This window comes from Manis pentadactyla, chromosome 12, assembly GCF_030020395.1.
Source record: "Manis pentadactyla isolate mManPen7 chromosome 12, mManPen7.hap1, whole genome shotgun sequence".
Lineage (NCBI taxonomy): Eukaryota > Metazoa > Chordata > Mammalia > Pholidota > Manidae > Manis > Manis pentadactyla.
This window is the reverse complement of record NC_080030.1, coordinates 40,496,904-40,521,926: the sequence shown is the minus strand read 5'-3', so window position 1 is coordinate 40,521,926 and position 25,023 is coordinate 40,496,904. Positions and strand designations below refer to the sequence as shown.

The following is a 25,023-nucleotide window of genomic DNA, read 5'->3' as shown; positions in this document are numbered from 1 at the left end:
TTTTTCTAAAGCTCAGTTCACTTTAAAATAGGGACAATAACCACAGTTGTTTCAGCTACTAATAGGATTTTTATGAATATCAGTTTATACTGCACTTAATTAAATTTATTATTTACCATGTTGATAGCTTATATTACATAGCATGTATTGTAGGAGTGTGTTATAATAGTGAGGAGCATAAACTACAGCAAACAGATATTCTTGAGCAAGTTATTTAACCCCCATGAACGTTAGTTTATTTGTCTACATAAGAAGTGATAACATGCAACTCCTACGTCTGTTATGAAGAGTAAGCCAGAACACCCAAGTAAACTGCTCACAACAGTCCTTCCTTACCTGAGGTTTCTCTTCCTGCAGTTTCAGCTACTGGGCCAAAAGCTGGAGATCTTTCTTCTGATGTATTGTCAGAAGGTCGATTATTAGTACCTAATGCTATGTCACCACACCTACATCATTCACCTCACTTCATCTCATCACCTAGGCATTTTATCATCTTACATCATCATGAAAAGTGAGTGTAGTACAATAAGATTTTGATAGGGTGAAAGAGAGAACACATTCACATAACTTTATTACAGTGTATTGGTATAATTATTCTATTTTATTATTAGCTATTATTGTTAGTCTCTTACTGTACTAATTAATAAATTAAACTTTATCATAGGTGTGTATGTATAATACATATGTATATAGGGTTTGTTACTACCTATGATTTCAGGCATCTGCTAGATGTCCTGCAACATATTCCCCTTGGATGGGGGTAACTACTATATAGCAGTGCCTGGCATAAAGAAAGCATTCAATAAATGTTGGCCTTGGATATAACACTCAAAAACTAGCACCTATCACCAGCATCATTAAATTTGTTCTAATGGTGATTTTTAGTGGTAATATAATCATCCCTTTAAAGTTGTGAAAATTGAAGCTCAGCCACTTAGCCAGTATTACAAGATACACACTCAGACCTATGTATCCTAAATTCAAACTCAATATGTATCTTACTAGACAATGTGGGAGTGTTTTACTTCTAGTTTAAGAAGCCAAATTGGGAAAAATGAACAAAATCAAGATAGTTTTAGCGACTCACCACTCTGTGGGTTCATAGCGCTCTAATGGGACCAGCCTTGATCTTAAGATTAAGTAAACAGTTGGTATGTATAACTTGAGAATTGCAAGGAATGTTCCTACCTTAAAAGGTAGGATTTTTGTTCCTTAGTCTCATGAACAATTTTAATTAAAGGAATGTCAGATCATTTTCAAACACAAAGTATCTCTAGAGGATCTTGAAAATCAGTAAAAACAAAACTAGAACTGAGCAAGGAGGTCTTTTTTGCTCTGATGACTTCTAAACCTAAAGACAACATACAACTAGTACTTAAAGGACTTGAATGCATAATAGGTGAAGAGGGTTAATCTAGGGTACAAGGAGGATCCAGCTAACCAGCACAGCAATGCATGGTCATGGGATCTGAAAGAGAGGAACAGCCCTAAAAAAGGTGAGATGGTATCCATTCTGAGCCTTCATGGCCCCCCAGATGCACCTGGAATGGGTTCTGCCTGCTACAAATGGACACAGAGTGAATGCATTTGCCAAGATTCCAGGGGTGCCGGCAGCTGTTGTAGCTACATGTCCTCTGACTGATCTGTACCCATCTGTGGACATCGATGGAAAATTTCTAGGGCTTCCATCCAATTGTTGATTGCCATTGGCCTGCTGGTGCAGTACAACTTCCTTAGCCAAGTACACTTAACTATCAATGCCCACAAGCCAAAAGCCTCCAGGAATACACCTGAAGCCAAACAAAATTAGATTTATTAAGCTGGCTACAGCAAAAGAGACAGAAAACCATGGGGATTTTAGTTTCTGTTTAGTGACCAGGAGAGGATTCAAGAAAGCAGACATTTAAATAGGGTGCTGTCTCAAAACAAGAGTAATTGGATGCCTGGGAGTGAGTGACTTTTTATCTAGGAGACAGCATAAACAGAGGATGGCGAGAGATGTCGTTGCATAAGAAGAAGCGGCCACTTAATGTTAACCAGGTGAGGGAGATGTTTGGCATTCTGGGGCTTTCAGGGGACTTGGGTCTCATCTCTGTCCAGACTGATGGAGTCAACCTGTTTTTGTCTTGTTGCATCAACAGTCACGGAGAGTTCTCATATGATGTTGCCAGTCTATAGCATTACATTCCACAAAGGAATACCACAGCCTGGCAGGAAGCAACTAGGCTGGCTCCCTGAAAGCTGTCAGGGGCTTTTTTCTTCCTCACTATGACTCAGCCTCACCGCTACATGCCATTCAAAAATAGGGACCAATGTGAGAGTGGTAAAGTGGCCTGGGATGGGAAGGTATGGTTTATTCCTGTTGGGAGGTGCGGAGAATCCCATAAGAAGTCCCATCATCTCAGGATGAACATGAATGTCATATTTAAAGGATCAAAGAGATCTGCAGATGTGGGCATTAGGGTCCAAACAGTCCATCATGTTCTCAAGCAAGCAGGCAGTAAAGTACGGATTGAGCATGGTAACTATACTCCAGAAACTTTCATACTAAAAGGCAAAACCAATAATACTAATACAATTATCACATATGTTACACAGCACTTAGATTTCATGTTCAAGCATGCAAAAGGTTGAAATTTATTCTCAAGTTCATTAATAGCACAAGATTTACCTTTATTAAATACTTAAACTAAAAACTTTTTTAAAGTAAATAGGACAGTTTCATTTTCAGATTGAAAACAAGTGTAACAGTGCACTCCCAGCCCTCAAACTCTCCAACACCTACTGCAAATTATTCTTTAAAGGACAAGATAAAGTAACAAATCAATGAATGGCTATACTAAATTTTTTGAGGATTCCTAGACCTAAAAGTTAACCTCTCTTAGGCTTTTCTGTTACCTTAGGACACATGTTGCTAGTGATGTACACAATAAATCGTGATAAAACACAGATGCTCGCACACACAGGTCAAAGCCAAGGCAGCTTGGGGGTGGGAACCCGAGTGTAGTTCCAGGAAAGGAGCTTGGTGGGACCACTCTGCAGCCCAGGGTGGGCACTGCCTCTGTGAGGGCTCACTGCAAAACCAGACTCAATACTATTTTCGCCTTCCACCATTTTTCAAAAAAAGCAGAAGTCCTCTTCAGATCTCTTTTGGTTAGCAAAAACAGGTTCTAATGTAGATCTTTTGTAAAAGCAAAGTAACATAACATGAACATCCAATACTTGGGGGTAATATCTGTACATCAGATCAAGTTTTTAAAAAATTCTTTCTTGAACTCAGATTCTCTCTGTTCCTTCCATAATGCAGTATCTTCAAAGTGTTTTCTACATCGTCTCCTCCCTCCTCCCTGCACTGTTATGCTTGTTTTCAATCTGAAAATGAAACACTGTGTCCTATTTACCTTTTAACTTTTATCTACTTATCCTCCCACCCTCTCCCCTACTTGATGGCATATGTCAGAACCATTAATATAATATATAATGAAGACACATGTATTTTGCAAAAGCCGATAATCATATCTCTGTCCTCGTTTCACTCAATCTCTCTGCAACATTCACTGAATTTTGCCACTACTGACTTCATGATAGTCTCTCTTTTCTTGGTATCCTTATCCCCAGCCCTGTGTTTCTCCAATGCTCTGGCTGTTCCTTACCCCTCCACCTTTATCAGGACTTCAACCCAGGCCCTTTTCTCTTCCCAACACAGACTTTCTCCTTAAGTGTTCTTTCCTGCCCATGCTTTATACACTACCCACATATTAACTATTCTCAAATTCATACCTCCAGCCCTGTCTTTTGGACTCCATACTCCAGCTGCCTAGTTAATTTCTTTATCAGATACCAAATGGGCATTTAGCAAAACAATAAATTAAAATATTATCCAATGCATGTATCCCTTTTCAATGAATCCTTTTTATCCTACAGCACTTTCATCTTTAAAACAAGACTGTAGGACTAAGCTTTATTGTCCCAAGGAAGAGGAGGCTATGAAATAACCCACAGAGGATTAAAAAAAAAATTAAGTTCTTGATTATAAGTTCCATTATAAGGTTTTGAAAGTTTTAGCTATAAGATGCAAGACTAGGTAGATTAAAAAGGAAAATATTTTGAGTGAATTCTAAAAAGCCCAGCCTCAAAGGTTAAGAGATAGCTTTTATTGTAAACCATAGGTTGAAAAAGAATAACTAATGAAATAGTGATTTTCTTGCCATGCAGAGCATAGAGAGAACTTTCTGGCAGAAGGAAGGCCCTTCAGAAGAACAGGAAAAAGAGACTCAATAGTCCAACTCTTCATATGGAACCCTCCCCTTACCATCTGCCGATCTAACTCATCCACTCCAGGGGCAAACTTTTTATGGGGGTATAAGTCACAAATTTTATTGTGAATCCAAAACAATAAGAGATTTGACCTCATGCCTGGCTGGAATTCTAGAATGAGACATCTTACAGGGAATCCCATGGTACCACTGGATGGATCGTTACAGTGGAGTAGAAATGGCAGCAACACAGAGCAAACAGAAAGGAACTGACTTGGTCTCACAATACGAGGAGACCCAAAATTGGGGTGTAGGAAATTATAGGAGTTGAGAATAACTATGATATTCTGAGGCCCTAAGTGAGCTCTTCGTGAACTGTGTAGCAGAAAGCCCAAGGCAGAAACCAGAGACACCTCGGGGTTGAACCTCTGGAAGAGCTCTGGAATGGGAGCTGAGATGAAGGCAGGCATGGGTTCAGAATACCTGGGGTGAAGCTCAAAGCTCATACACTTCAGAGTTTTCTTTAATAAAATGACATAAAATTACAAGTAAAAGTTAGAAATTAAAGCAAGTAATTAGATTAGAAAAATCATTAAAAACACAATTTTTTAAAAACTGATAAATACCACTAACATCACAAAACTGAGAAAAATAGTATTTTTTTAGTTAACTCTCTGCCTCACCTCTGTAATATTTCCTAAATTTTAGACTATATGCTTTTTTAATACTGCATCATTTGATAGCAATTTTGCATTATCATTTTCTGTGAGAAAGTAAGTGTAATTTTTCCTCTAAAATATTAAGCCAAAATTTGTTTTAATTGATACTTTAGTAAAATTTCTCTGTTTTATAAATTGATACTGAAATCTTATGTAAAATTTTAAGTTTGTCAAATTTGGGGAACCACCTATCAAATTCTTATATGAGCTGTAAGATTTATCAGGAAAATATGTATCATTTAAGTAAGATGTGATCCAATGTTAGGATCTATAAAATATGTGACTCCACATAAAAATATACTAATGGCTACAGTACTGCTATAACCTTTTTCTTTCAAAGCAAGAATTCTGACAAATTCTATTTCAACTGCCATCAAAAGAATTACAGTCCACAAATAATTGCATTTTATACTGTTTAATCAAATATAGTCATGATAGAAAAAAAAACTATCTTGATGGGATATTGATAAAAAAATCCCACACTTACAAAAATGTATGTCTGGTAATTAGAATACTTTTCTGCAGACTGGCTTCTGGCTCTGACATTTCAAACCTCATTTCCCTCCCACGCACATTCTGATATATCCTGTGTGACATATTCATGTCCCCTCTCTCTCCTCTCTTTTCTCCCTCCCTTTTTTCCCTGTCCTTTTCTGAAACGCTGTCCTTCTCTGCCTTCAACATTCTTCACAGTCTACATCATACCCCAAGACAATCTCATCCTCTGGCATCATTAGAATTACCATCCAGAGGCTGAGAACATGTAAATGAATTGCTCCAGCTGAAATGCTAACATATATTCCACTGCTTACTGGACATTTCTCCTTTGTCCCACAACATAATACACTCAAAACTGAACTCTCTGTCAATGCCAAACCTTTTTTTCCTTCTTCTGTCTCTGATAGATAATGATATTACCATCTGCCCATCCTTCCATGGGCAAATTTGGGACCAATATTATACCTTTCCTCCTTTACTTTCTGTTTCTAAAAGTTAATTAAGTCTTGGTGATCCTTCTGCCTATATCTCAGCTCAGCATTTGTTATGTAGTCATAAATGGTGGTTTTATTATTACTGATTGTGGTGATAGTGGGGATGCAGGTGGTGGTAAAGGGGTGAGAAACAGTAAAGACATTTGGAGAAGTAGCACACTGAAAAGGAATAACAAGTGCAGATGTCCAACGGAGAGTTGGAAAAGGTGGTCAGAGCTTGAGAAGTTGGTTGGGAGTCAACTACATAGAACAGATAGGTTTGAACAACAGATTATGAAAGTAAAGCAAAGCATACGAACTCCACTTTAAAAAATATGAATCTGTTAGCCCATTCAGTATAATAATTAAATGTCTCAAAATTTCCAAGATGCTCCCAGCATGTCCATCTTTGAAAAAATAAATTAAAAAGCTTTGCATGACTTCCTTGTTTTAGCTAGACAGTGAAACTAGTATTGCCAGGACAAATGGCTTTACAATGTTAGTATCAATGACACACTCCCAGAAATAGATATGGCCCACAATACAGTATAGAAGGCGCAGTTTAGCTTTAGATGAAACCAAGAGAAAAGTGGTGGGGGGCGGGGGGAGAATCTCAAACATTTGTACATCTCCTTTTGCCCCAGGTTCTTTTACCACAAAATAAGGCGACCGGACAATACAGTTTTGAAAGCCCCTTTCATATCCTACTTCTCATCCCATGATCTTCTAGGACCAACATTCTTTTTAATTTGACAATAAATAGGTAAGAAAAAAAGGAATAGCCCTTCTTCACTTTTACTTCCAAAGCTGCTGGTTCCCTAAAACAATGTTTGGTTTATCTTACCTTAATAAAATTAAATAATCCAAACCCTTCTTCTTATAATCAATTCCATTCAACAAGCACTCACCAGTGCCATCTTGTGCTGAGTTCTGTGTTGAATGGATAATTTTCTTCTATTTCTATTTCTTTTCACTTTTCCATTCATGTTATCTTTCATATTTCACTTATATTAATTGATTATATGCACATATGCACAAAAGCCACCACCAAAAGCATAAATGAATTCTTATATTTGTTGTAGTATATGCAATGGATAATCATTTTACTGACAAACTATGCCCTTTAAAAATTTACAATCTATACCATATGCTTGAGCTTCTTCAAAAAACATTTCCTTTTAATATTGATGTTGGTAGAAATTTTTTATCATACTTTGAAGTTGTCTTATTTTTGGTTCTTTCAGTATTAATAAATACCTAGGAATATATCATTATTTTAAGTTAGTCATAATGTACATTTCATGATTTTTATGTACAAAATACTACAATAGAAGAAATTGCCTTTTTTCTTAGAACTCTGATATTTAAGAGCTGAGATATTTTTAAGTTCTAAATACCAGGTCTTTTAGAATGAAAGCAAAACATTGTTACCTATGAACCCAAAATCTCTGGCTGACTGAGGTAGATGGTCTCATGCTGTTTTTGAAGTCATTTGGCCTAAAGAGATGAATTTCCTGCCAACAAAAATCTGAAGTCACAGATAAGACTATTCTATCCAATTATAATGGTTAAATACATGAGAGGATTTAGGATGGCCATATTTTTCTATAATACATAAACATTATTTATCACAGAATATAGGATGCAAGAAAGTAATGTGTGATTTTTTTCATATGAACTTCTGATGTGATAAATGCTATTCATGTTCTGAAATAAACATTTCAGAAATCAAATAAAGCAGGGAATAAACAGGCCCAAAAAACATAATCCAAAACAGTTAGGCAAAGTCTCTTGGCCACAATGAAAAAGTCTATCCTCTCATTTCTTTTCCTCTGCCCTACGGAGTGGTGCATTGACATGTGGCCATCTTCTCCATCTTCCACCTCAGTTTCTAATTCCAAAGAGGATTTGAAGAGCCTTACAAAAATGCATGCACTAAAATAAGAGAAATGAAGAAGAAAATGGGCAAATAAAAAACCAAAAGAGAATGAAATGATGAAGTTAGCAGGAAAAGTTAGTGAACTAGGAATGTGTTAGCTCCTAATGTTATTAGAATTCTACACAATTAAGAGGAAACACAATTTTTACTTTGAGTTTTCCTAGCCCCAACTGCAAGATGAAATTATGATCAGTTATTCACTTCACATTTTCCATTTGTAAATTTCATCTATTGCTTCGAGAAAGCAGATTTTTCACTTGCTCTGAAAGATAATTTTCTCATGCATTGTCATTAATGGGACATGGAGGAGGATGCCGTAAGAATGCAGAGAAAAAAAATGAAGTGGGTATGGATAAACAGAGAAAACCACTCAACCAGAAAGACTGGTGATCATGAGAGTGATGACATGGAAACAAAGAGTCAATTGATCTCTGGAAGGAGGTGCTTCTTGGCTTAATTTCCTGGGAGCCTCTCTCTGTCTTCTCTTTTGAGGCAGACTAGCAAGCCGCAGTCCCTCTCCTGCCTGCAGGACTCTGAGGTCTGAGGTTACTCTCCTGCTTCCTCTTTCTGGTAGCATTAGTTCATTGAGAGTTTGGTCAGATGCCACATAAACCACTTTGAAATAAACGCGAGTGAAATGTTTCAGAATATTTTATAGCAGAGTGAGAAATCCCCTGTTCCCTCCTTTACTAAGCTGGTAGAGAAGATAACAGAAAATAACAAACTAATGTATGGTCTCTATTAATACCTAATGATTGCATCACCACTGGCTTTGTTTTCTGTTGTTTTAGAATTCTCTCTCTCTCTCTCTCTCTCACACACACACACACACACACACACACACAAACAGCACACACACAGGCACGCACTTGCCTGGGATATCATAACAGAATAGATAAAAAGGATAAATCAGGCAGGTACTCATATGACTGCTTTCTTCATCTAAATAATAATCTGAAATGTGGGTCAAAAGCCCTACATTTCACAGGATTTATCCAACTAATCATGAATATTAAGAGATAACACTCAGACCCACTCAGGTAAACTGAACAGCAGAGACGGCTCTTCCTCCAGCTCACCTCCTTGACATGATTGCTGACTCTGGTGTATAACTCCGATAACTCGTAGTGTGACTCCGATCGTTGTGTAACTTCTTTGGGGCAACATTCGTGCTACCAATTTGAAACAGAACAGAACGAAAAGCTTGTGTGCACTGGTCTGCAAAACCCCTTTTCTGATCAGACTATCCCTTCAGGTTAAAGCCTTTGGAGATATGCTGAAGGCACTTGGAATTTCCAAACCTTTAGTCTTGTGTAATTCTCTTTCACATATCTCAGAAATTTCTGAACCCACTTTTATATGTTGCTGTGATTCAAAGTGTGAGTAACTGGGCTAAGAATACTGGCTATCTTTAGAGGGAGGCTCTTTGGATAAATTGAGAAAAATCAAAGAGCATTGTTCCTGCAAAATGCCAATTGAAGTAGCTTTTATAGATAAAGATTCACTTCCCGTTTGGGGTGTTGGACCCTAACCTAATTTTGTTTCACAAACATTTTGGGGGAAGAAATGAATTTCTTTGAACTGAAATAAACATCTGTAAGCACCTAGTGCTGAGAGGAGCCTGAAGAACAGGTTAGAAGTGTGATGAGTCATAAAACTGACAGTAAAGAACCTAATTATTTAACATAAAACACTCTTAAAGAACAGATGTGAAATATAAGGCCTGCTAGGTGGGAAAGTGACTAATGCAGTCCAGCATGCCTTTAGGCCACGCAGGTCTATAATCAGGGGTGTAGCTAGCAAGTTGGTTTTTTTTTTTCTGCTTTGGGGGAGAAATTTCTTCTTATAAACAACATGAAAAATTTTTTAATTTCTTGAGCCTGCAGCTCAGTTATTCTAAAATCTTAAAAAATCACTGTCTTGATTTTGTTTTTATTTGTGTTTGTACTCTGGAGGATCTTGTGTAGATGATCGTTTTGTGTTTGCCACAGTTAGAGTCCTCACTAAAATCCAACTGATTTTTTCTTCTCAACTTAAATGATTGTCATTACCTTTTCTCTTTAAAATCTTTTAAGGAAGTGAAACTTCCAGAGCAAGTCAAAAGATGCCAGATCTGAAAATGGGGAACCTTTTTGGCAGTAATACAACTTCTGCAATTACAGTAGACTAGATGGGACATCAGAACTTTAGAGCTCAAGAAGCAATCTGAGTGGACTTGGAATAGTTCACAAAATCCTCCTTTGTAACTGAAGCTTCCTTGTGCTTATTGAAACCAGATAATAAGCTGGAATACTGAATGCAGGCCCTAAGTAATAGAGTCTATAATACTCTCTCCAACCCACAGCTATCTTGGGCTGAATGAGTTAGACTCTTAATTTCATGTGACTGAAAAACAATAAACAGAAGCTGAAGTTTAGAGAATTAACTGCACCACGTAAACAGGAAGTCCAAGTTAGATAGTGCTTCAGGTTATGTATGGGCTTCTTTCTTGCTCTCTCAAATCTACATTCTCTGGATTAGATCCATTTTCAGACAGGTTCTTCCAACCAAAGACCTTACATTCTCTCAGATTGAATTATTTTAAAAAACTATACTCTTCCTCAGTAGTGCCCTGAAAAATCTCACTGGCTGTCCTTGAAACATGAGCCCATCCCCAAACACTGACCATGACCCCAGTTATTTTACAAACTTATGCACTGACCTAGTAATAGAGCCCATGCAGAGCACATGGACTGAGAGAAATGAGTGATTCCCCCAGAATGAAACTGATGTACTGATACTAACATTAAGGTAAATAGATGTGGAATGTCAATTTGACAGTTTGACAATAAATTTGAAGATATTCTTCTACCATCAGATATGATTTATCAGTGTTGTCAGTATACCTGCTTGTGTCTTCTACTTGGTAGTCCAAACTTCTGCAGCTTTGAAGACAAGACATAGCATTCATAGATATTTATGCAAAAGGAAGAAAAACATATGTCCATGCGAAGACTTAATGTTCATAACAGCTAATCAGCAATATCCAAAAACTTCATGCAATTCTATTTCCATTAATAAATGAATGGATAAACAAGTATGGCATATCCATACAATGGAATACTACTTGGCAATAAAAAAGAATGAACTACTGATATATGCAACAAAAAGTGGATGGATTTTAAAATAATTATGCTGAGTTAAAGAAGTTAGATGAAAAAGAGTGCATACTGCCTACTGAATGATTCCATTTACATAAAATTCTAGGAAATGAACATTAATCTGTAATGGCAGAAAGCAGATCAAGATCAGTGATTGCCTAGAGAAGAGAGTGGGTGGAGATTGAGCAGGAAGGGGTAAGGAGCTATACATGGAAATTTTGAGGGGTGATTGATATGTACATTATCTTGATCAGGAGTTGTCAATTTTTGCTAAAAGGACAAGATAGTAAATATTTTAGGCTTTGCAGGCTACACAGTATATATCAAACCTACTCAACTCTGCCATTGCATCATCAAAACAACTATAGGTAAGAAGTAACTAAGTGAATGTGAGGGTGTTCTAATAAAACCAGGAAAACAGGGAGCAGCCCAGTTGAGTACACAGGCTAAGGTTTGTCAGTTCCTGATCTTGATTATGGTGATGCTACATAAAAAAACTTATCAACTGTTTATTTTAATTATATGCCATTTATTGTTTGTCAGTTATACCTCAACAAAGCTATTAACAAATTAAAATAAACAACCAAGCTTAGCTTCATGGATTGGATAATGCCCAGTAGCACGAAAGTCCCTCCATGAACTAGCCTTTATATTCCTTCCCTATCAGATTCATTGCCATTCCCTGGCAGGATTTTATGTTTTAGCAGTGCCAAAACATACACATGCCATTTCTATTTTATACTGTTCTTTGGGTTCTCTCTCTACCTGGAATGACCTACTCTTACCAACTATGAAATTAAACTTGTACATTTACAATTCCAGGATGACTTCTTTATTCCCATATCTTACCCCATCTATTCCCTTTGCCTCATCTCTGTGCTGCCATAATAAACTGTGTGTGGTGTGTGTGTGTGTGTGTGTGTGTGTGTATGCACATAAGCATGTATAGTCTTAAACTATTACACTGATATACATATATATATACATGTATACACATTCTTGCACTATTACATTGTTCCATAATTTTAAATTTATATATCTGAATTCTTTCTCCTTTGTATTTAGAATTTAAATTGATTATTATCTCATGCCTGGATACTTGACTGAGAGCTCCCTGTGTCTATTACATCTATCACAGTGACTGGCATGTCAAATAAACAAACAAAACAACTAACAAATTAACATGGCAGCTATTATTTTAACCGTTTTAGAGATAAGAAAACTGACAGGCATAGAAATTATGCATTTAAGCCATAGGCCCTTGGTTATAAATAGCCAGTCTGGTTCTAGAAAAGAGTTCTTCCAATATCTCATCTCAAATGCTTTCCGCCAACAGTTGCAGTATTTCTAGATGCTCATCTGTATTTCACATTGGTGTCCTTTTGTGACTGTCACTCTCTTTCTTCATTTCCTAGATACACCAAAATGAAGACCGCCACCAACATCTATATTTTCAACCTTGCTCTGGCAGATGCCTTAGCCACCAGCACCCTGCCCTTCCAGAGTGTCAACTACCTAATGGGAACATGGCCGTTTGGAACCATCCTCTGCAAGATCGTGATCTCCATAGATTACTATAATATGTTCACCAGCATATTCACCCTGTGTACAATGAGTGTTGATCGCTACATCGCAGTCTGCCATCCCGTCAAGGCCCTGGATTTCCGTACTCCACGCAATGCCAAAATTATCAATGTCTGCAACTGGATCCTCTCTTCAGCCATTGGTCTGCCTGTAATGTTCATGGCAACCACAAAATACAGGCATGGTGAGTGACTCTGCAGGCCCGAACGATGGGGAGTTTATAGGTCGTTATTTTGGTGAAGATATGAGCCAAGTAGAATTTAGAGAGTGGCCCAATATCTTAGTCCAACTGTAATTTTAATGATTCTTTCTAGCAAAATGACTTTGAATATTTTGAAATAGGAATTTTTCCCTAAATGTAAAGCCCACTAAACATTTTAAACAGAATATAACCTACTGGTTCCTGATTTCTCTGCCTTTTCTTCATCAAAATAATGGGAAATCTTAATATAGTTCTTCCAAGATTAAATAAAGTTTAAACCCAAAAACCATCAAGTGGATATTTGTCTTAAAATTTCAAGTGGCTGCCTACATGACAAATTTATCTTTCTAGACCTCATATAAGAATGATGAACTACACATCAAAAAGTGAAAACACCCATTAACTGGAACCTCCTATATATTTTGGACAGTGATTTTATTTTTTATACCAATAGAGACCCTCATAGATGATCTAGCTTATGGTGAGAGGTCCATGATTTGGGAGCTGAATGAAAGCTTAATGTGATCAAAGTAGACAACAAAATGAGATATTCAGAAACAAAAAAAAACTAAAAATAATAGCCCTCAAAAATCAACAGGGATCTGAGTTTCTCCTACAATTTCTTTAAATTTTCCCTTACTGGCTCGTGTGGTAATGCTTATAAATTCACTCTGGTCAAGGTTATACATTAAGCAAGGTGGGAATATTAATACCCAGTGGCATACTTAAATGTTGCTGCTAATTTTTCCTTATAATACTTTTCTTATAGGTTCCATAGATTGTACACTAACATTCTCTCACCCAGCCTGGTACTGGGAAAACCTGCTGAAAATCTGTGTTTTCATCTTTGCCTTCATCATGCCTATCCTCATCATTACGGTGTGCTACGGCCTGATGATCTTACGCCTCAAGAGTGTCCGAATGCTCTCTGGCTCCAAAGAAAAGGACAGGAACCTGCGAAGAATCACCAGGATGGTGCTCGTGGTTGTGGCTGTGTTCATTGTCTGCTGGACTCCCATTCACATTTACGTCATCATTAAAGCCTTGATTACAATCCCAGAAACTACTTTCCAAACTGTTTCCTGGCACTTCTGCATTGCTCTAGGTTACACAAACAGCTGCCTGAACCCAGTCCTGTATGCATTTTTGGATGAAAACTTCAAGCGGTGCTTCAGAGAGTTCTGTATCCCAACTTCCTCCACCATTGAGCAGCAAAACTCCACTCGAATTCGTCAGAACGCTAGAGACCACCCCTCCACGGCCAATACAGTGGATCGGACTAACCATCAGGTATGCAGCTTCTAGAACTGGGGATACCTACTGGGGGTGACATAAAAATGATAGAAGTTGTAGCAATCCAAGATTTTCCATTAGAAGTGGATCAGTGACCAGGGGATTGAGGTTCACCATGAGGACGGAGGGAGGAGGGCAGCAAATTGTGATCACAGGGACACAGTGGTACTTCATTTTATAAACTGAGCTCTATGCATTTGTATGTATTTATTTAGATATAGAGATACACCAAGTAGAAATCCATAAAGTGACTAAGAATCACTATCTTCCAGCCTTTCTGTGACTTCAGCGCATTGTAGAAGTAATCCCAATCTAGAATGCTTCCCAGTTTTCCCAATTCTACATGTTTCATGCGTATCACTCAAACACCCCTGTCAGTTCTCAAAAGTTAGTCCTGCTTTGGTTCTACAGTTAGGAAGAAATTGCAGCCCTTTGCAAAAGGTGATGAGTGCAAGATGTTCCCAGCAAATGAATGTTACAGCAAGGAGAAAAGAGGGAAAAATGGACGGCCCTAACTTGTTAAACCATTGGCTTGTAAGTTTTTATACCTGAATTCTGGAGCAAGCATCAAGTAAAGTACTTAATTATTAGAACTAAATTAGTTTTATAAGTCATCAAACCAGCCAGGGTTAATATCATGAGGAGTGAGTATATGTTGGAAGATGTATTCCTGTGTGGAGAAGAGTACGGATGGGGGCCTGCAGGGAAGATTCCAGATTTACAAGCAGCATTATCATCACGTGACAAATTAAAACAGAGGGAAGAGAAAATTCTGTTTATATTACCTTGCTAATCCCGTGGTTTGCAAGATTTGGAATCTGATTTATGAAGGAAATCAAACATACCACTTAATTATCAGGATTAATTTAGACAAGTAAATTTTCAAATAACGGTGCCAGCATCCATACATCACCGTCTCTACAACACAGAACTCTAACTTCCTGGGAAGTAAATCCTTGAGTTGGAGCCTTAAATATAGTTCCCAAGGGCAGGCAGCAGGGCGCTGGGGCCAGATGCCTCCAGCGGAAACGACTAGGTAGCCAAGGAGCAGGAGGGAGAGGCTGGCCCTGGCAGAGTGCCGCAGCTTCGTCTGCTTTCTCCTCCCCTCACCCCACCTCGCTGTCGCCACCTCCCCCACTACCACCACCCAGCCCAGACTCACCCCTTCTAACTTCCCGCAGCACTAACATACTGTGGCCCCGATGAATCAGCCATGGGGGGCATTAATCCTCATTCCCCTGATACTAAATGATGCTAAAATGATCCCAGGAAGTCACACCCTCTACGGAGTATGAGGTAATGTTGGCAGACTCACTTCCCACCACAAGGAAATTATTAACTGATTATGTCTCACTTCTAATTTCATTTCAGAAATAAAAGCCAGAGACAAATGTGTTTTTTTTTCTACTCTGCCTCTTTTCTCTACTTTGTTTCCACATCAAGATGGCTAACCCTGTTCCTTGCACTGAGCAGCTCCCCATCTCAGTGGCCATCCAAGGCTTGTGGAGTAACTTAAAGAGGGTAGGGATTTAAATAGATGTCCTTCACTGGGGATGATACCTTAAAGCACACAATTTAAAACTCTCAGTCCTAAACTAAGGTCAAAATATTTTGCCTTGGAGCAAAACCCTTCCAAGGGAGCACCGTGAGAGCCGTTATTTAGCGCTGGTTGTCCTTCAGGGCCTCCCCGTCTGCCCTCCCTCCCGTCTCCTGTCCGGGTGTGGCTGCTGGAAGTGTGCCCTGGCCCGCTGCCAGGGCCTCTTATCGCGGCTGATCTCAGGATCCTGCCCTGGCTGTAAATGCAGCTCCTATCCCGTCTGGTGGAGTACTTCTGAGTTCCTATGATTGTCCTTCAGTTGTCCAGACCCTGCCCTCGACTCCCATCCAAATCCAGCGTTTTCACCTTAGTGCGGTTCTTGCAAAACCAGAGAGAGGCGAAAGGAAGTTAATTGGGAAAACTCTAAGTAACTAAAAGGTTTGCTTTAAAAATACATACAATTAAGGCTTATCTTCATTGCTGCCTCTATGAAGCAGCCTCAGTGTCAGGTAACAGCAGAAACACATTAGCCCTGGAATTGGCTGCTTTCCCAAAATGCCCAGCTGGAAGGGCTGGACAGAGAAGAGCAGCTGACAGGAAAAGAGGAAAAGACACTCTGACATGTTTGAAAATTAAGATGAATCAAACATGCCTTTCACTAATCAGTGATGTGTCATCGTCAGAATCGAGGTAGTCTCACAGACATTTGAACAATGCATAAGCCTTGGTGATTGTTTCAGTAATATATCAAAATAATAAAATTATTTCAAGGAAAAATCAGAGACTTTATGGCTGTGTCTTTAGAATATAGATGATTAGTTGTACTGATTCAGAATCTGAAAAACAGGCTTTTTTTTTTTTTTTACATCACAAGCCATCATGTTAAGCAACAAAGTTCATTGGATTTGCATTAACTTTTTAACTGCTTATTTGAAGTTTGTACCATTATAGATGTTAGTGTCATGTCTTTGTATTTTCTCCAAGAAATACATTTTGTGTGTGTGTGTGTGTGTGTGTGTGTGTGTGACATCTCAAGCACATTAGTCAACTATATATTCTACAGATCAGAAATCCAATATCAAACCTTCCCAGGGTGTCTGTATTCTGACAACTGTACACTGAGACCATGTCCATAAGACGCCAAGTGAAGTGAAGAGTTGGCAGTTATCAAGGTAATGTGATAAGGCATATGAGAAAATTCCATGCCCAAAATAAACTTTGAATCATACTTACATAGTTAAGGGCTATTCAGTCAGCTTTTGCTGCATAAGAAGTTATCCCAAATGCAGTGGCTTACAGCAACCATTTACTTAGTTTGTGGTTCTATAGATCGGTCATCTGGACTGGGTTGGGCTGGACAGTTCTTCTGGTCTTAGCTGGGCTCTCAGGGGATATAGCTGATCTAGGATGACCCCAGCAAGAATGGCTAGTCTACCTGGACGGATCCTCACCTTCCAACATTTTAGCCCAGGCTTGCTCCCTTGGTGGTCACAGGTTCTAGATTCAAGGATTGGCAAAACAGACTCCACCTCTTGATGTAAGGATCTGCAGTCACATTGCAAAGGAGTGCGGATGTGGGAGGGCCACTTTTCCTACACATCTACAGTAGCCATATGCACCCTCAGATAGGCACCCTGTAGCTTCCGGAGGACAGGAACCACATCTGCCTTGCTTCTTCCTGGTCCTCCAGTTTTACCTAGCAAGTGTCTGGTACATTAAACTGTACTCCAAAAACATCTGTTGAATGAATGAATGATCCAAGGGCTCTTGATATTTCAAGAGTCATGAACGGTGGTGGGAATGACTCTTTTCTTATGCAACTGATTGAGGACCCACATGACTATGTAACGCTCTGACATTATTTCAGGCTCACCCTTCCATAACTAGAAAATATTCAGAGGAAGGTTCTTTATTTTTTTCTCCAGCTTAGTCCTCTGATGAAAAGTTAAACTTCTTTAAAATGAAGTTACATTTGTGCTTGTTTTCTAATTCTATTTTTAATAAGTGCTACTGATGAGGAGGCCAAGTGCTACTGATGGCTAGAATGGTGGGGTGGGGGGAGATGATCTCATGTTCTTTTGTGCATTCCAGGCTCAGCCTGCTGCCCCAGCTGTGGTGCTCCATGTCAATTTATGTGCAGCTTGTTGCCTTCATGGTTGCCAGATCTTTATTAGGTAGACTCAGGCACAGGCATTCATTTTTCATCTGCTCTCAATGCGATTTAATTTCTCTGTACACATACCTCTCTATTGTTGTTGTTACTGGACTCTGCTTTACTTCAGAACATCACCACCACCCTCCTGCCCCTCATTTTCTCAGATCAGTTTAGGTCCGACTCCTACCTGAGATGTTGGCCTCTCCAGCCTGACTGGACGGCTTGGTTTCCACCCCAATTGCATTCTATAATGCATTTTATGTTTTGACTCCTAGGTAATTTTTTAAATGTTTAATATGATTTAGGAAAAGAAACAACTATATTAGATCAGTTGGGATATTATTTAAAGAGCTTGTATTAACTATGACCATATAATCATACTATCTTACCTTTGTATCCCAGCATCCAGATTAGAAAGCACTTTCCTATGTACCAGCTTCCTGTAACAACCCTGTTGAGTAAACATGAAAAAATAAATGCTCAGGGAGGTTAAGTGATCAAACCACCAGTAAGAGACAGAACCCAAACAAATATCTAGGCTTCTAATATTAATCCAAAGCTTTTCTCTGCTTTCCCACATGACACCACTTTGCACTCAAATATTATTGTATGGTTTCAGCCAGAGGTTCTCAAGCTTTACTATGAGCTCCAAAAAGTGTAAGTTCTGAGGAATTTCTCTGAGAAATAAGAAATTCTGGTTCACTGGGGCAAGATAGGGTCTAAGGATCTGCATTTTGAGTGAAACATTCCAATGAAAACTCTGATTTAAACTGTAACTTCTGAACACTACCAAAGTGACTGGTTTGTCTAACTGTGTAACCATGTCAGGCAAGCTGGTTGAATAATTTTTTCACTAAATGAATGTTGTGTTTAGCAAGATAACGTAGTTATAGTTGGCCAGTCTTAACTTTCTAACCTAGCTATCTGTATCTGACACCTACTTCTGTTATGTTTTACAGGACATATAACAGGGATAAAGCTAACATTATGTGTCTCCTGCTAACTCCTCATTAACATATACAAGTTTACTCCCAAACCCTCTGGTGATCATTCTTAAAGTATTTTCTTGACATTTTATCAAAGTAAAATGTTAAGAAATTAGGAGATATTTTGTATTTGTAATAACTATAAAACTGTTATTTCCAGCAAAACTAAAAGCAGAAGCCTAATTTTCAGAATGAACCACATGACTCTCCAAAGCTGAATCTTGATTTCTTCACAAGACATCTGTGCAGCGATAATGTGAAAGGAAAAGCATTTCAATTCCATGACAAAAGCCCCAAATGAGAATAGCTAAAAAAAATTACAGAGCTTGACCACCTTAATGCTTATTTTGAGAAATTAACCAAAATGGCAATTCTTTCAATTCTATGGTTTAAAAAGAAAATGGTTCCAGTGAAGGGTGTGTGTATGTGTGTGTGTGTGTGTGTGTGTGTGTGTGTGTGTGTGTGTGTGTGTGTTCACGCATGATATTAGTGTTTCTCTTTATGGATGGTTGCCACTAGAGTGTATCGAGGTTTAAAAATAAATAATATCTTTCATAAATAGCAGAATAATTTCACATGTTTATATAACTTGGCTATAATCTGGTAGGAGAAATATTATTTTACTGGAAGTATGTTTAATCTGAGAAAATATTAGGCCTTAAGTGTGTTAACAATAACATTTATCAACCAGTTTGTGTTCAGGACACCTTATTAAATCATATAACATGTGGATTATTATCACTACTCTACAGTTAAGGAGACCAGTGTTTAATGAATTAGCCTGGCCAAGTTCATAGTTAAAAAGTAGTGGCTGAGGAATGAATCTAGTTGAATTTGATTGTATAACTCAGGATCTTAATCAAATGTGCCCCAGTGCACCCCCAATCTGGTTTTCACTCTTCTCAGTGGTGGCTCTAAATTTTAGCATTTATACACTGACAGTATGAAAGCTATAGGTCTTTATGTCGGCTTGTTTATATGTACTCATAGTGTATTTGTGTATGTGTGAGTGAAGGTAAACATTCAAATTGATTAGAGGCTAGCATGGGGAAGTAAAAGTTAAATTATGAGGATTTGGGTTAGCCTTATATAAGTTCAAATTATTTGAACTAAATTCTTTGCCATCATTAAGGTGATATTGATTTTTTCGGAGCAGCAGGAGTTGCTTTTCTGCAAGTTAGAAATTTTCATTCATGTCATAGAGCTTTCATAAGTTGACCTTTATGATCATTAGTGCACTTACATTTATCCTAGAGAAGCCAGCTTGATGAGGGGGTGGTGCCTGAAGGCACCCAGACAGGGTGTCATGGGAATGTTTCTGTTGTCCTGCTGTGCCTGACCAACATGTGATGGAGCAAAATCCCTTATTTTACAAGAACTTAGTTTTCTCAACCTGCACAGAAGTGGGTTGAACCAGATTATTCTGCGTAACAGAAAAACACAGTGAGTATTGATACATGAATTTGCTAGAGTTCTTCCTAACTGATCTTTCAGAGACATTGGATCTTAAAGATTGGACTAACTAATATAATTACTGCAGCATTTTCCTGTGCTTGTTGCTTCAATTAAATTAACTAACTGATAAAACATAGTAACATATTTTTTTCTTTAAAAATCTAACAAAATGAGATGTCATTTATTTGGCTAATATTACAGTGTGATTGCTGTTTCATAAACATTTATCATTAAAAACTTCTCAGATTGAACCTTCGTGTTATCTTTCAGTAGGTTGTAATAAATATTTGCAAATTGCTACACTTTTATGAATTGCAAAATTATTTTGGGAATGACATTGTGAGAACTATAAGTTTTTAAAGTAACGTATATCTTAATGTTTCCTAATTATTTCCATGGAAATCAAGAGCCTAGAATCATGAGTTTTGTTAGCCTTCTGCCTTCACACTCAGAAATTTTCTTCTGAAATAGTAGAGTTCCTGGCCTTGGAAAGTGAATAGAAACTTTTCATGATAAAAAGAAATAACAGAACCATGTTGTCTATGACTTCTACTCTTTACTGCAATAAGATCACCTATGGTATAGGAAAGGGGAGGGTAGAAACAGGATTCATCTTGAGTGTGAAATAATTTTAATAGTACTTTCTCAAAACATGAATGGTTTTCATAATACATATCCAAAAGATTATCCTTGCAACTCTCAAGAGCCCACATGTTTGATTATCCACATTGCCAGTGATGGATGCTATAGGAATGACTACCCATAGAAATTAACCCACTGACCATACCTGGGGGAGAAATAAGTATGAATTTAATTTAGTGTTTATTGCTTTATTACTTGTGAATCAAAGGAAATAAATCATGTGTTCTTTCTACAACACCTGAATTTATTAGGAACTCATGCAAATAAATAGTCTGATAAATTAGCTCCATATAATTATCAAATATCTAATAAATATCAATGTTTAATCACAATGTAAAACAATGGCCCTCTCAGTCCAAGAATGAATGTGTGAAAAGTAATTCAAGTCATTTGTCTATAAAACATGGTATTTATTAGGAAGGGAGGAAGGGAGGGAAAGAAGGGAACGAGGTAGGTAGGAAGGGAGGAAGGGAGGGAAGAAGGGAGGGAGGGCAAAGCAACGAAGCAATGATCTGGAAGCTTTGACAAGCAGATACACCACTTTGACCCAACAATTAACCTGAAGCCAAACTATTGCTGCAGCAGCTTCTCTGCTTAGGGATTTCCAAGGGAAACCTAACCGCCTCTCATGGGCTCCACCCGCTTCACTCCCCGTCTCTTCCTTACCAGCCTCTCCTCCTTGCCCTTCTCCTTTCCACCACCACCTGCTTGCAGAAAGGAATGTGGCAGAAAGAGCACAAGCTTAGCAAACAGCTAAGAAATAAGCAACTCTTCCTGCCTCAGCCATTAATGGGGAGCATGGACATCAGGGACCCCTCTTTTGGGAGTCAGAATGTCCCCCTATGTCACTTGTTGCTCTAAGACTTTGTGAGAAAGTTAAAGGAAGGCTTGGGGGAAGGCCAGAAGGTCTGCGGTGGATTGTGTCTCGGACCCTCCCAGCCGTCCCTTTGGGGTGGCTTGCCCAGGAGCTTTAGGGACATGCTCCAGTGCACCATGGTAAACTGCCCCCGAAGTTACTTAACACCTATTTGTAAAAACTGCGGTGAAATGGGATGGGAGTAAATGGCGTTGTCGGCCTCACCCTGGCTACTCTCGCCCTGTTCGCAGAAGCTTTCTCAAGAACGCAGTGGGGTGTGCATGCAGATCCAGCCTCTGCAGGGCTGACAACACGCTCCTTCAGGAGGACATTCTAAATCTAGGAATGGTTAAGATGTGAGTCTCATGGGAAACAGACTGGTGAGGTGGTTCTCACACCTTCCTCTCTCTCTCTCCCTCCCTCTTTCCTGCCCTGATATATGATAGCACATGTACTTTGCCAGGTGACTGGCCAGCATTGCCATTCTAAGCCACCCAGTGAGGCTTTACTCTTCTCATCTCCTCCCTTCTCCTCTCCCCAAGAAACTGAATTACAGGTCTTGTAAAGAAAGTTTAAAAGGAATGAGATAATGATGCCAAAAGGGACTATAAGGTTGGTCTAAGCCAAGGCTTCTATACCTTGGATGTGGTGACATTTGGGGTCAGATTATTGGTAGTTGTGGGGGATGTGCACCACTGTGCATTTAGCAGCACCCTGGCCTCTACTCTATCCCATAGATGTCAGTGGCATCCACTGCAACCCTACAGTTGTGACAATCAAAATGTCCCCTGGAGGCAAAAAAATCCATTGAAAACCACCAATCTAACCTGACCAACTGTTTAATTAATGAAAAAATGTCAATGTCTAAATTTGTCGTGATGGCCTTAAAGGAGTGCCTGAGAGTTAGAACTAGACCCCAGGTGTCCTGATTTCAGTCTAAATCTCTGAAACATCACACTGATTTCTCCAAAGAAAGCTTTCTTCTGCACTGCTAACCAGTTGCAAAGAATAAGATTCAATATGAATGGAAGACAAGAGGAAAGTTCAACTCTTCAGCCCTTATTTTACTTTAAGCTTCTCTTTCAGCGAAAAGATCTTAGCCTGAAACATCATTCAAAAAGAATTAAAGGCCAGTAAAGGTGAAGATATTGTTAAAGAACACTGAGAGGCTCTGAATGAAGTCAAATTTCCTGTAGATCTGGAAACACTAAAAGAATTTGTGAATGAAACACAATTAATGGAACACAAATCATAACCTCAGAAGCCAAGCAGGGGAGGAGTCCTAGAAAACAAGGAGAAAGAGATAGAGATCCACTTTCAATCACAACTTTGAAGCAACTGAAAACCACCCAGAATATTTAGCTCTTCACTGGTTGCTTTTAGCACCTAGACCAGTTTGTTAAGATACATTTGGGAACACTTAAAAAAGGAAGCAGTAACCTCTAGGAAGTAAGTTCTCTAAGAATTAATTATGGCAAAATAAATTCTATTTCCTCAGAGGACAGAGAAATCAGATAACTATAAAATCAATAGTATTTTTAACAAGAGATTTGACAAGGTTTTGTTAATTCTGTAAAATTATGCTATGTTGAGTTATGATCTGCACATAATGGGACAATGAAATAAATTTATGAACTTCGACTGTCTCCCTTCTTAAGTGTTCCTATCAGTGCAGGAGTGCTGAATTACCTAGATGACAGGATAAGGGAAACAAACATACAAGAAAAGTAGACAAAAACTAAAACTACAGTCATTAGTTTTAAACCTTAAATTTGCTACTTTAAAGTAGTAGTTAAAAACTTTAGTATAAAAATCCAGCTCTAGAAACATAGAATGTGAATGACAGCAGAAATGAAAAAACATCACACACACACAAAAAAGAAATGAAAAACAGAGATTTTATTTCATGGATCAACAGCATGATACAAGCCATCTCAACTGCTGCAGTTATAGATAATCACATCAAACAGAAGTCTAGTGTCTAGAACCAAACAAATGTTAGTCTCTTCAAGACCACCCACTTCAGAAACAGAAAAAGCAAATTAGATTGTGTTCAGAGATGAGCAACCAAGAAGGTGAAAGGGGTTAAAACTCTTCAATATGACAAATGGTTCAAGGAACTGTGCATTATTACCCAGGAAATAGATCAGACAGGATGAGATAGTTCTCATTTACTTAAAGGAATTTGAATAGTTAATTGGACTTATCTAATACAGCTCCACTAAGTACAGCCAATGGGTGGAAGCTACGGGGAAATGGATTTCAATACAACTAAACAAGAATTTTCGAGGCTTTGAGATACAAGGATTTCCTTGTCACAGGAAGCCTCAAATGTTCAAGAATCAGCATTTCGCTACATGAAAGAGAAAGGTGCATAACTCCAGGTGCTAAGATTTGATGTTTAGGTAATCAGAACAAATGACTCTTCAACAAGGTGTTTTGTTTTTGCAAGTTTTACAGGTTCTTACAGCACACTACTACAGAGAAATGTTAATATGTTGTCCGTGAAAAAAATAGCTTTTCAGACAAATGCTCAGAAATATTGCGTATCTTATTTTGGTCATGGAACTGATACTACGTATTAGCATTTTAAAGGCTTTGAAAAGCCCTACTGTGTGTGTGTGTGTGTGTGTGTGTGTGTGTGTGTGTGTGTGTGTGTGTGTGTGCTGCATTTAGTTTTATATATATTTTTGCAGGTTGTTTTTAAGCTGAAGTTCTGAAACTTATCACAGGCCTGGTTTATGAACGGGTGCTTTGTAATGTTTCACAGAATGGTTTCACCAAGTAGTTTCAAAAAGCCCACTGTAGACTGTATGCCCTAGTTAAGCACAAATCTATTCAAAATTCAGTGTTTTACTAGAATAAATGGCAACATCCCATACTTCCAGGTATTACCAGGGTTCTAAAATTGATCATTGATCTCTTATACTCACTCATTTACAGTACGAGGTCTAAATACAAACACAATACTAAAACTTCTTATCTCTGAGAAAAGAGCAGGCTGTGTTTTGTTTGGGCTTTTGCTTTTGTTTTGAAGCTTGCCACTTTCTGGTTACAATCCTACAGGGAGAAACATGTCTATGTAGCTTTGGGATATGTTCACTGATTTAAATTACACATTGCTAAGACTAAACCTTATAATTGACATGTTCTTTTGTTTTGAATAAAACACCTTTGAGAAAAATAGGCTTCTTTCAGAAACCATCTACACCCAACTGTGAGAAGCATACCAAAGGTTGAATAATTACAATCTTTCTTGTGGAAGAACTCAAGATTGGAAGCCAGGGA

The 25,023-nt window shown here is 38.3% G+C and overlaps 1 protein-coding gene across 1 annotated transcript in view; it reads left to right on the top strand.

The window, feature by feature from the left end:
- The window catches only part of OPRM1 (opioid receptor mu 1), a 57,195-nt gene that overhangs the window by 16,850 nt on the left and 15,322 nt on the right, over window positions 1–25,023 (top strand). Inside the window, exons 2-3 of the mRNA XM_036886771.2 lie at window positions 12,441–12,793; window positions 13,581–14,101. Coding sequence (XP_036742666.2) covers window positions 12,441–12,793; window positions 13,581–14,101 — 874 coding nt within the window. The remainder of the gene's footprint in view (window positions 1–12,440; window positions 12,794–13,580; window positions 14,102–25,023) is intronic.